Source organism: Ammospiza caudacuta, chromosome 19, assembly GCF_027887145.1.
Source record: "Ammospiza caudacuta isolate bAmmCau1 chromosome 19, bAmmCau1.pri, whole genome shotgun sequence".
NCBI classification, from domain to species: domain Eukaryota; kingdom Metazoa; phylum Chordata; class Aves; order Passeriformes; family Passerellidae; genus Ammospiza; species Ammospiza caudacuta.
The window spans coordinates 1,300,159-1,312,775 of NC_080611.1; the positions used below are offsets into that span (position 1 = coordinate 1,300,159).

Sequence of the window (12,617 nt, forward strand, 5' to 3'; positions counted from 1 at the left end):
TTGGTGCAGGAACCAACTAGCAGTAGTTCTTTAGGATGAAGTGACTTGCTGAAATGCTTTTCAAATTAAGTGCTCCAAAACCAGATAAACCACCATGCTCCAACCCTGTGTGAATGCCATGAAAACCAGAGGTTCCTTATCTCGTGGCTCTGCCCTGTCCCTGTACAGAGCAGTGCCACCAGTGTGCAGTGTCACTGGTGTCACAGGTGAGTAGCACTGCCCTCTTGCAAAGAGGGTGTGACATCTGAGCTCTGTGTGTGGCACTTCCTGAGGGATCATCTAACACTCTCTCTCCCACTGCAGGTGCATTGCTGTTAGGAGGGATCCTCTATTCCTGGCAGTTCCCTCACTTCAATGCCCTCAGCTGGGGTCTGCGGGAAGATTACTCCCGAGGAGGATACTGCATGATGTCTGTCACCCACCCAGGGCTGTGCCGGCGGGTGGCTCTGCGGCACTGCTTGGCCTTAATTGGACTCTCAGCGGTGGCTCCTGTCCTCGACATCACCACGTGGACTTTCCCCATCATTTCGCTCCCCATCAACCTCTACATCTCCTACCTCGGCTTTCGGTTCTACAGGGATGCTGACCGCAGCAGCTCCAGGAAGCTCTTCTTCTGCAGTTTGTGGCACTTGCCATTGCTGCTGCTTGTCATGTTCACCTGCAAGAAGTCGGTCCTGGAGAAGGAAGACAAAGGCGAACTACGCGGGGGAAGTCATGAGATGGCTATGGAAATTAGATTGCCTTAAATGTCAATACCTGTCATTCTCATGACATATCAGGTAGTATATTTTAGTGATTGCAAGGGGGAATCCTGTGGGAATCTGTTTGAAGAAGAATCATTGTGCCTAGCGACCACTTCGTGTGATAATTTCGGGGTTTTTTTTTTTTAAAGGGAATAGTCAGGAGAGCTTAAAGCATTCAGGGTCTTAGGCCCCTTAATTCATCACAGGTTAGGATTTAGTCTATGCCAGAAGCACATCACTTTGGGATGGCTTTCCAAAGTCCCTGTGAGTCATGGTCTCTGTCCTCATGGGTAGTTGAGGTGATGTTAGGAAGTCACATGTGCACACGTGCTGCCTTTAGCACTGGCAGCCTTGGTGAAGCCATCAGGAAGTGACCAATGAATGATTTCTCACCTTCTCACCTTTCTCCCCAGGCACCCTTTCCTTTAATTTAATCTTTGAAGAATATGAGAGGGTGAACTCTTCTCTGAATCTGTGCCATCCCTGCACTGGTATTACACCAAAGCCCTCAGTTTTGGGGTTTTTTTTCAATAAGCTGCTCCTCCCAAGGTTCCCATTCACCTCAGTAGATTTTTAGCTCTCATACACCTGGCACAGTGCTAAAGGAGTGAAGAAAACTGTCTTTAAGCACAACACACACAAGCATTTGAACAGCTCTCCTGTCGCATATCCCTTGGACACACTGAGCCATTCTACTGTATTTCCATCACAGGGAACTTCTGACTCCCATGTGGTTTTATGTCATTAGTGTTTGAGCCCTGTGTGTCAGATCTTCGGCTGGTAAAAACCACCATCACTGTTTATGGCAGAGAGGCTGTGAGTAGGGGGGGAGGTGAGAGCTGGGTGGTTGTAAGGCTTTTCCATGTTAATGTGTCTTATGCCAGCCCATTGAGTCTCAGCATCCTTAGACAAGCTCTGGACTGGCACCAAGAGCTTGAGGTGTGTTTAATGTCACAGTGTGGGTGGTCGCTCAGAGGAGCTTCGCTTTGGGGGTGATTAATAGGTAAAGAAACACATTTTACAGAAAAAGGGCTGGGGATTTTAATCTAACAGAATGTTCACTTGCTGATGCAGCCAGTGTCTCGCCGAAGCAATTATTGTGGATGGTCTCCCGAGAAGAGTGCATTATCCCTGTTAAATGATACACTGAAGAACATTTCTGGTCACAGTTTAACATGCTTTTGATCCTGCTGCTCAGCTGTGGCTCACCCTCATCTTGCCTGGAGCTGACTGTGACCTCCTGGTGTGCTCCCAAACACAGCAACATCGGGGGCAGACAGAGACAGTGGTGATAGTTTATTGTGGTAGTGCCTGTTATGACTTGATGTGTTTTCATGCCAAGATTTCTTTCCCATGTGGAGAGGGACTGGGCAGCAGGATGAGCACTGATCCAAAGATACAGCAGTACCTGAAAAGGAAGACACTGTCTCAAGCTTGTTCTCAAATAAAGCCCCTCAGGAAACGTCACAAATCTTTCATCACATGTGTGTCACACTGACATAAAACCTTCCCTGGCTGCTCTCATGGGCCAAGCCTGGCTCTTGGTCTCAGTTATGCTGGTGTAACTCAGGAGTGACACAGTTTAACCTATGTTTTCTGGCAGAGGTGCTTGCAGGAGCAGAGCCACCGGTTTCCATGGCTCTTAAACAATTGCCTGCAAGATTTGGTGACTTGAGTGATTGCAGGTGACAAGATGGAGCTCCCTCACTGTCTGACAGCCTCCATTGTGCTCTACTTACTGTGGGGGACACTTTGTGGAACTGTATGGAAACTGTGCAAGTCCTGAATATGTTTTGAAAATGCACCCAGTCTTCTCTGCAATAAAGTGCGTACTGTCCAAAAAGAGTTGAGTGCTCCAAATCTGTTACAAACTATTCACTTCTTGTTGAAACTCTGGTCGAGTTCAGTTAGTTGCAAAGATATTTGGTAGTTTTGGGGCACTTCTCACAGCAGCAATTTTCTTGACCACTTAAGAGTAAGGACAGCTTGTGAAATTCTGATTTATTGTGCAAGCAGCACACTGAAAATAAATCACATGTGAGTGGAAGGGGTTTGTGTGAAACCAAATAATTTTGTCAACCTTTAGGTGGGAGACGAACGTAAAAAGAGCAGATGGCTCACAAAAAACCACAGATTTTCCTCCCAGAGGCAGAAAGTGGTGCTGAGGCAGGAGGGTTGTGGGTTTCTCCTAAGTCATTATAGAGCCAGGCTTCAGATGTTCTGCAATTCCCGGGTGCTGCTGAGGAATTCCATTCTGATTAAAGGTCTCAAGGACATGCCTGTGGTTGTGTTCTGAAGAGAGTCATCTTCATTTCTTGGGCCAAAATGTGTAACACGGACAGGGTTCAGGGCTGGACAGGAGCTTGGTAATAATCACTGAATGTCTGTAAAATGCAGGTCACTGGGTTGCACCAAGATCTCCACACCCAGTGGGTCTGGCCTTGAGGGAAAACATGGCTTTAGAATCAGTGTAACTGGGATTTAAATGTAAGATAATATCTTATTTAAATTTCTTATTTAAAAGAAATACTTTCTTTACCTGAGAAAGTGTCCTCAGCCCTGCTGCACATTGGCCACGTGTCAGGTGTCCATGTGCTGCCATTTTACTGCCTTTAGGAAATTTTGCTGTTGCATGTGCTTTGCAAACACCTTGCCAAAGTGGAGACGTAGCAGGAGATGGATATTGCAGTAGGTGCTCTCAGGTCTCTTTTTCGGGATTGCTGGTGCCGCTATGGAAAATGAAAAATGCTGAGCTGTCTGCCATCACCCAAGGGTGTTTGTGGTGCCTGTGATCCCCCAGGAAGGACAAATGTCAGCCATTCCCCCTCCGGCACTGCTGGTACTGCTGCCCAAATTCTGCAGGGACGGAGGCAGGTGAGGGGCATGAGGTGCCTTGCTGGGATGGCTTTGCACAGGAGATAAACCTGGGCTTTCTGCATTTCTGTGCTGGGCTGTGCACACATCAGGCTTTGAGGACTCCTTGAACCTGGAGCAGCAGTGGAAATGCAATGTTGTTTTTCCCTTATCCCATCTGGATAATTTGAATATGGTTGTTTGTCACTATTTATGCTGATTACTCAGGAACTCCCTGTGAACTGGTCCTGCAGAATCACAGAATGTTTTGGGTTGAAAGGAGCCTTAAAGACCATCTTGTTCCAGCCCCCAGCCATGGAATACCTGTTCTTTATGTGGTAGTAAAACAAATAGCAGTGGTGTGCTGTATCCCTCCTAGCCCTTGGTCTCCTGGTCTGCTGGACAGGGTCCCATGTTGGTGTTGCTGTCACAGGAGGCAACTCTGCACCACCAGAAGCCTGTACTGAAGCTCATGGAGGAATCTGAACCAGTGACTCAAGAGGATGAAGCTGGGTTTTGTCTATTTGGACTTGAAATATTTTGTGTGGTTTTGTAGATAAAACAGTAGCCCTGAGGCTCAGAAGATCTTCATTCTTTCCAGATCTCTGTAGAAGAAATGCACTCCAGCTGTAAAATAGGGATGGAGATACTTCTTGTTGGAGGAGGGAACAGCTCATGTCTCTGTCAGCCCACCCCCATTGTTCTGAGCAGCCCTGCAAGGTGAGGGCTGGGTAAGGCTTTGAGGAGTTGCAGGGACACTGGGTCCCCTCGTCTCCTTTGCCCTGACGTTCAGCAGGTCACAGAGCACAGCACTGGCCTGGCAGGGTGCTTTGGGGAGCTGAGCTGCGTGGCTGGGAGTTGCCCTGTGCTCTCAGGTTCACGAGCAGCCCCAGGCTTCGTGTGAGCTGTGTGTGGTACCCCAGCAGAGCAGGTATCCTGGTACCCCTGCCAGGGAGGCATCCCAGCACAGCCGGCAGTTGCTGGAACAAAACGCTCTGCTCTTTGTTCCAGCATGAGTGAAGAAACACAATCCCTGTGCTCACAGCACTTTTCCTTCTCATTTTCCCCACTGGGCTTTTTTTTCTCACTTCCTGTATCAATCTCTGATATAATCTGCCCCAGCAGAGTCACACATTCACACTCTCCTGGCTCCAGCAGCATTTCCCGCTTAGCCAGGCCATGGCATTTCAAGGCTTACACAAAACACATGTCCTTTTCAGTTCTGACAGTCCCAGAAGAGTAGGAATGGAAGCAGTGATACTGTTAGAAATCATCATTACAGACAGAAGGCATGTTGTCCTGGTTGCTCTCCAGAGTTGATTAGATATTCCCATCTTCCTAAGAAATTCAGGGTATCTATAGAACACTTTGCTATTAAAACAGAGATATCAGCACTGTTTCCCTGCAAACAGTGCTCTGCTGGAGGTGGTAATTCTATAAGGTCCTTTGCAGGCTGTCCCCAATGGCATTTTGAGTCGTGGAATTTCTTAACCAGGCAAAGAGCCACTCCCGGTGAGGGCTCATGGGATGCAGGATGCCACTTGTGCTGTCCGTGGGACCTTGAGTCAATTATTTGCCTCTTGGTGCTGCAATTCCTTCTTCCCATCACAGCAAGGTCAGTGCTGCAGGGCAGGGCTTGTCCCCCAGGGGAACATGTCCAGTTCTTGGCCTTGCCCAAGATAAGTCAGACTCTGCTTCTATTGTTCGTCATCTCCCAAACAGAGTTTGGGAGGGTTAACATGGGGTGAATTTGGAGTCAAAGGCCACAACAGTGTTGGGAGTTCAGAGGTGTCATCAGTGATCACCCTCCTCCCTGAGATCCCTCAGACTGTGTACCCTTCTGGATGGTTCCATCGATGTTTTTTAGTCCCCTCTGAAATAAAAGTACTACAGGATTCTATGGCTCCAATAGGAGGTCTAGTGAGCTTCAGAGCTGCCTTCTGAACCCTTCTGTTCACAGAATCCCAGAACAGCTGGAAGGGACCTCTGGAGATCATTTCATCCAATGCCCTGCCAAGACAGGGCCACCCAGAGCAGGTGACCCAGAAATGTGACCAGGTGGGATTGGAATGTCTCCAGATAAGGAGACTCCACACCTTCCCTGGGAGTTCCAGTGCTCTGCCACCCTCAGTGGAAGTAAGTTCTTTCTCATATTGAAGTGGAACTTCTTGTGTTTTAGTTTATGGCCACTGCTCCTTGTTCTGTCACTGGGCTCTACTGAAGAGTCTGACACCATCATCCGTCACCTCTGTTTTTTCTGCTTCCAGACTTTACCTGTTTGTGCTGAAGATTTTCCAGCCTGGGTCAGCACTTCGGGCTACTTTCCAGTATTTCAGAAAAGTACAGTTCATCTGTTTCACAGAACAGAGTTGGCAAAACAAGCTGTTTTCCCACAATGTGGAGATGTTTTCCTACTGTTCCTAACCAGTTCTGGCACCCCCAGGTCTTGGAGCGAGAACTGACGATTTGGCAGCGGGCTCAGGTTGGCACATTAAACCATTCTGGGAAGGTGTTGGGTGTTTTTCCCGGTGCCTGAAAGGCTGTGGCTCCCAAATGCTTGTTTGAGCATTGCTGACCCTCCCTAAGAGATGCTTTGCATGTGGTGGGCATGGATTGTACTGGGGAGCTGGTGAGGAGCTGCTGCCATGGTGCATGTGCTTTGGGAGAGCACAAGGACTCAGAAAAAGGTGCTAGAAGGGAGGGTGCCTGAGCCTCACCACTAGTGCTGGGACAGCTCTAAATTCATGCCTGTATTCTCATTTTTGTAGGACACCTGACTCAGCCTTGCCCACCGAGTGAGGGGGGTACCCAAAGAGAGGTTTCCATGTGTCTCCAAAGTGTGGGGAGACCTCAGGACTGGGGCTATTTGGCGGTTGAGGTTCTTCCCCTGGTTTTGCTGTCCCAGATGCATCCCATGGTCCTTTCTGCCCCCTGTTCCCCTTTTTAACACTTTCTATTGTAATTACAGATTCTTTTTCATACATTTTTTTCATGGAATGTGTGCTGTAACACACATTGTCTGTGCCCTTCAAAACTAGTTGTAGTCAGAGACAGACTCTCTGTTCTTCAAGAGAGATGCAGACTTTGAGGAATTGTCCTGGGTGATTGGAAACAGCAGGGATCTGATCTCCCACACTGACCAAACTGTCCCTAACTGCGGTGACTGCGAGAAAGGTGCACAGAGACCAGACCTTGCTGCCAGGGCATCTCGCAGCATGGCAGGACAGGCTCCAGCACTGAACTTCTTCAGGTGCAGGATTGGCATGGCACTCAAAGCTCATTTGCCAAGAAGTGTCTGGCCCAGAGATCCATCGTTTAGGTTTTTAACCAAGGAGAAAGATCAAGATTTTTGCTGCTGAGAAAGGCTGGGAGATGTTTGGGATTTTTTTTTGTTGTTGTTGTTATGGAGAGGAGACACTGTATCAAATTAAAATTGAAACAGAGATGCAAATAAAGTAATTAAGGCATTTCCACAGTGCTTCCAGGGAAGCTGCTGGACAGCATCCAGACTGGGGACAGGAACAGCCTTTTAGTTTATCAGCTGAATTCCAAGGTTTGGATGGATATTCCTGCTGCAAAGTTGCCAAGGCCATCCCTGCACTGAACCAGACCCAGCAGCACTGAAGGGAAATTCAGGCATGCCAGGGGTAAGCAGGATGGCTGGGGCCACACACTCACCCACCAACAGAGAGGAATGTTATTTGGGTCTCTTCTCCCTCATCTGATTGCTCTGGCCTGGTTGTTGCGTTGCACTTGGCTTTCAGCGGGGGCAAGGACTGGCAGGAGCTGTCAATATGTTGGGAGTGAGCCTGATTAACCCTCCTCACTTCAAAAATGAGGACTGGGAAGAGCGTAGTGAAAGCATCTGCAGGGCGATGTTCCCATGCCATCCCTTCCCTGCGCTGCTCAGAGCTCGGCCCCCGCCCTGTGGGACCCCTTGGCCGGGCCAGGCCGCGCCTCCAGGGCTGCCGAGCGCTTCTGTTTGGGGTGCGGGGAGCTGTCCCCGGGGTGTCACTGCTGCTGGGCCCCGCAGTCACCGGGGCAGCATCGCTGCCATCGCTCCGTGCGTGTCTGGGAGGTGAGGAGCCTCAGGAACCCGCGCAGCTGAACGAGGCGCCTGCAGAGCTGAGCCGCGGAGCCGTCGGACTGCAGAGCTCAGAGCTCTGGGCACGGTCCAGAGCCGCCCGCCGCTCGTGTGCCCTTCTGCCAGTGGGGAGGACAGAGGGACAGAGGGACTGAGGGACAGACGGACAGAGGGACAGGGATTGCTCCGCGCGGCTGCCGGGATGTGCGGCCGAGCCCCGCTGGCCGCGGTGGCGGGCGCTCCGCTCCCTCTGTTGACTTCTCCCGAAGTTGCATCCCTTCATCCAGCAGTGTCCCTGACTCTGTAATAAATAGCACCTTCGGTAATGTCTGTAGCCCTCACTAAACCACAGACCAGACTGATTATTGCTGCTTTTTTAGCCTTTGCAGAGCTGTTTTTATTTATAATTGCTCCCCGCTGGTCTGTTCATAATGATTTTCCCGGCTGCATCCCATGCGGTCCACTGCTGCAAAGCCACATTTTCATAGTAGCTGTTGTTGGTTTTAATCACTTGTTATTTGGATGATATATTAATGGCAGTATCTCTGTGAAGCTTTAGAGTGTTTTCTTTTCCAAAACATTTACAATAAAAGCTAAGTGTTAGCCCTAATAACACGTGTGTTTCCTTTGGCTGCCTCCTCCAGCGATGAATGCAATTAACTGTGTGCTCAGTGCACAGAATCACAGAAATTCTAGGTTGGAAGAGACCTTTAAGATCATCGAGTCCAACCCATGTTCTAACACATCAACTAGATCATGGCACCAAGTGCCACATCCAGTCTTTTTTTAAACTCTTCGAGGGGTGGTGACTCCACCACCTCCCTTGGTAGATGATTCCAGTATTTGACCACTCTTTCTGTAAAATACTTCCTCCTTAATTCTAGCCTGTAAGCGCAGAGCCTGTCTCATCCCGTCCTGTCCCGTCTCCTCCCCAGAGCCTCTCCTGAACCTCTGATTAAAAGGTGTTTGGGACCCCACTGGGAATAAGGGTGCTTGAAAGGCACTGTGTGGTTGGAGGGGCGTGAACTTTTAATTGCCCATGTGCAGACTGTAGGAGGCTATAATAATCCCAACTGTACTTTGCAGATGTTTGTTTGTGTCTTGTGTTCTCCTAAACCCCAAACAACCCATCACACCTTATTTCCCAGAGAGGAAGGGTGATGAGGCTGGGTGGTTTGATGCTCTTGGGATGAGAAAGCACTAGTGAAAACAGAAATAAAACCAGAGCTGTTTTCTCCTGAGTATCCTGAGTCTGTGGGTGGGAGGAGTGGGGTGATGCTCTTTATTTTAGACATTTATGGGGGAAAGCACCCCCCCTAGCAAAACCTTTGCTGGAAGTGGTTTAAATGCAACACTTAACTCACTGGGACTGCTGCCTTTAATTTCATTCAGAAGGCGACAGTGAACGGATTCTTCACCCACTTCAAAAGGCCGTGGCCGTGTGTCCACTGTGGTGCAGGTCATTCATGGACACTACAGGAGATGTGAAAACATCTGCTAGGTCCATGCCTGCTCCTTTCAGTACCGTTACTCCCTTGTTAATAATTGTCTGTGTTCTGTCATCTAGAAAGGGACCTTGTGTTCCTCCCAGGTATTCTAATGCTAATTTGTTTAGTTAAAAAGAAGAGCCTAAACAGATGTGAACCATTTGGTTAGGTTGTAGTTCATTTGTTAGGAAGTGCAAAGGATTCTTGGCAGGATATTAAATATTACCTTGGCTGATCACAAACACTTCATATTTCAAGAGAGGAAGGGAGGTAGGGACTTCACTCCATAAATCAGCCTTTTCAAAGAGACAGAAAAAGGCAAACATTTGATAAATCTGTGTCATTATATTTAGAGATCAAAGGGGGTTTTACATATGTATTTATGCAACTGGCAACCCAGGAGACAATAATAACAAACACAGATCTCTGACAGCTTTACAAAAATAAAAATTAGCCGGTTCTAATCTGTAATTATCTGGGAACTGTGTGAGGTAGGAGGTTGCTCGCACTAGAGCTTTGCTGAGACACTGAGCAAATGTTAAGTCATTCATAAATACATTAGGAAGTTCCGTGGGCAGAGGTTGCCAGAGCCACTGGGTGGTAGCAGGGCACAGCCACTGCATCTGCAGCCCTGGTTTTATCCACAGAGCCCAAGTTAGGCAGGCAGGGGCTACCAGAGCCAGAGGTCACCAGGAAAAGCAGCATTTCCCTCTGTGCCTTGATGAGAATCATTCCTTTGTAATGAAAATACAGAATGGTGAAAATCTATAGAGATGGAAATAAGTAGTGATGAAAATCATTCCTTGGTTTTCCAGCAAATTAGCTACAAGGAATTTACCTGAAGAATCCCCGAAGGCAGGAGAATTTCCATCTGTGGGGTCTCTCATGCCTGGCAGTAGCATGGAGTTAGAGCTCCATGTCTGGTACCTTCCATAGCCTCTCATGGCCTGGATGAGCCCTCACACTATTCCCAATGGCTGCTCCACTCTGTACAGTTCAGTAAGTACAGGACTGGAGCCACAGGCTCGGGTCAGTCAGGGAAGAAGCCTGAGAAGACCCCAGAAGGGCTTTACAAGCAGCAGAATAAGTGAAAGACTAATGGGGGCTGCAGTGGGTATTGCTTTAATCCGGGGCAGAATTTAATCCAGGGCAGAGGAACTGAAACTTCTCCAAAGCAGCAAGAGCCATCACATCACCCAAGAGAAGGCGAAATCCAGTTGCGTTAAAATAATTTCATGGACAAAGCAATGCAGCCACAGAAATTAGAGATGGAGAAGTAGCATGATGTCATCTCTCCTTCCTTCTGGCCAGTCACCGGGCTGATTTCCTATTCTCTTGTGCTGGTTTAAAATGACTTCAGCAACTTGGTTTCTGCCCGTTCCCATGGGACACTTCCGCAGTCTATAGATTTCACTGGTAGGAAACTCTTCTTGACAGTCAGACTATATTTTCCTTTACTCAATTCCATCACATCACTCCTACTTATGCCTCCTTGGAGCACCCTAAACACTCTTCTCCATTGAAGTCAGTGCAGTTATGTGAGCAGTAAATTTGGCTTATGGCATTTGGAGAAATAGATATTAAAACCCCAGGGACAAATTAGGGAGTAAGGGGAGGGAGGGCAGTGGGGGAAAGGAAATGGTTTCAGGTTAAGAGAAACAAGATCTCCTCTTACATCTGTAGAGCAGTGCTGCCCATGGGCCTGGTGGGAGCATGCCCAGGACAGCACAGCGGGACACTGGGAGAGGCAGTGATGTCCCTGGGGTCCCCCGAGGTTGTTCCTGGGATGTCCCCGTTCAGTGGTGGGGTTACAAAGCCACAGCTGAGGGCTCTAAGGCATTATGTGGCACTTGGACTTGGGTGCAGAGAGGTTGCATAAAGCCCTGGGCACTTGCCTTGCCAGTGGCTGAGCTGTTCTGAGTCCCAGTGCTGGTACCCACAGCCACCCCATGGCCTGTCTCCCCCAGCTGGGATGGCCACTGCCTGCTGCTCCAGCAACCCTGTTCCAAGAACACTCACTACAAGCTGCACCTCTATGGGTTATATTTATGCATCTTTTAATAAAAATAAAAATTAAAAAAAAAAAAAAACAAAAAAACAAAACAAAACAAAACCAAAAAAAAGCAGAAAAGAAAAGCTGCCCAAATGCGTTGAAGCTGTAAGTTACCTGATTGCTGGGAGAATACTGGCTAAAGCATTTCCATGGAATGTGCAAAATCTCCATCCCTGGAGAATGCTGGAGCAATCTGGTCCTGGAAAGGAGGGTCCCACAGCTAATGGTATTGTGGCAAGGATCTCCTCAGACAGATTCTCTGAGTCTGCCTTGCAGGACCTATTGTGTTTGGTTTAGTTTCTGTGTGTTACTCCCATAATGTGGACTGTGGCAAATCTCACCAGGAATTTTTAAGGGCCAGGATTTCAGAAAATACAGCACAACAGAAGGTGCAGCAGTTTGAAAAGCCAACTCATCAACAAAAAAGGCAAATCATAGTATCACAACATAGCTTGGGTTGGAAGGGACCATTAAAGGTGATATAGTCCAGCACCCTAGACCAGGTTACTCCAAGCCCCGTCCACCCTGGCCTTGAATACTTGCAAGGATGGGCCATCCACAGCTTTTCTGGGCAACAGTGTTCTATCACCCCCACTGTAAAAAAATTCTCCCTAATATCTAATCTAACCCTACCCTCTGTCAGTTTAAAACCATTATCCCTGACTGTGCTAAAAGAAAGGCTTGTCCCCACCTTTTTTATAATCCCCACTTAGATACTGAAAGACCACAATAAACTCTCCCTGGAAACCTTGCTACCCACGTATCTGGGGACAAGGAGGAGAAGAAAATGACTGAGATGCCCCCCAGACCATGCTGCCCCCCAGACCATGCTGCCCCCCACACCATGCTGCCCCCCACACCATGCTGCCCCCCACACCATCCTGCCCCCCACACCATGATGCCCCCCAGACCATGCTGCCCCCCGTGCCTGGCTGCTCCCTGCAGCCGTGGGGGACAGGGCACGGGCAATGCCAGCCTGGGATCGAGCGTGCGGCGCTCGGAGCCCCCGGAGCCGCCCGGGGGTGCCCCACGGGCCCGGGGCCCCGACGGCGCGGCCCCTCCTGCCGCCAGCCAATCAACGCGTCTTCCGCTCCTCTCGCCCCGCCCCTCCTCATTATGCGAGAAGCCGCGGCTGTGATTGGCCGAGGGCGCCGCCCGTCCCCCGGGCCCGCGCCCCGCCCCCGCCGCTCTGCCTGCGCTCCCGGCGGCGGGCGCGGAGCGGAGCGGGCGCGGAGCGGAGCGGGCGCGGAGCGGAGCGGGCCGGGCGGCGGCGCCGGGCGGCGGCGGTGATGGTGATGGGGCCGTGCTGAGCCTCCGCGGGTGCCCATGAGGCGCCGGGCAGAGCCGAGCCGAGCCGGGCGGGCTCCAGCCATGCATCCCGCAGCGCCCGCGGGCAC

General features: G+C 49.7%; 1 protein-coding gene across 2 annotated transcripts in view; it reads left to right on the forward strand.

Annotated features, from left to right (window-relative positions):
* LOC131566133 (protoheme IX farnesyltransferase, mitochondrial) overlaps positions 1-2,575 on the forward strand; it is a 98,988-nt gene extending 96,413 nt beyond the window's left edge. Inside the window, exons 7-8 of one of the 2 annotated variants that reach the window (XM_058817342.1) lie at positions 304-779; positions 1,818-2,575. In XM_058817342.1, the coding sequence (XP_058673325.1) occupies positions 304-746 (443 nt within the window). In that variant the 3' untranslated portion in view covers positions 747-779; positions 1,818-2,575. Of the gene's footprint in view, positions 1-303 lie in introns of both variants that reach the window. The other variant, XM_058817341.1, reaches the window with a different exon arrangement.
* The last annotated feature ends 10,042 nt before the right edge of the window (positions 2,576-12,617 follow it).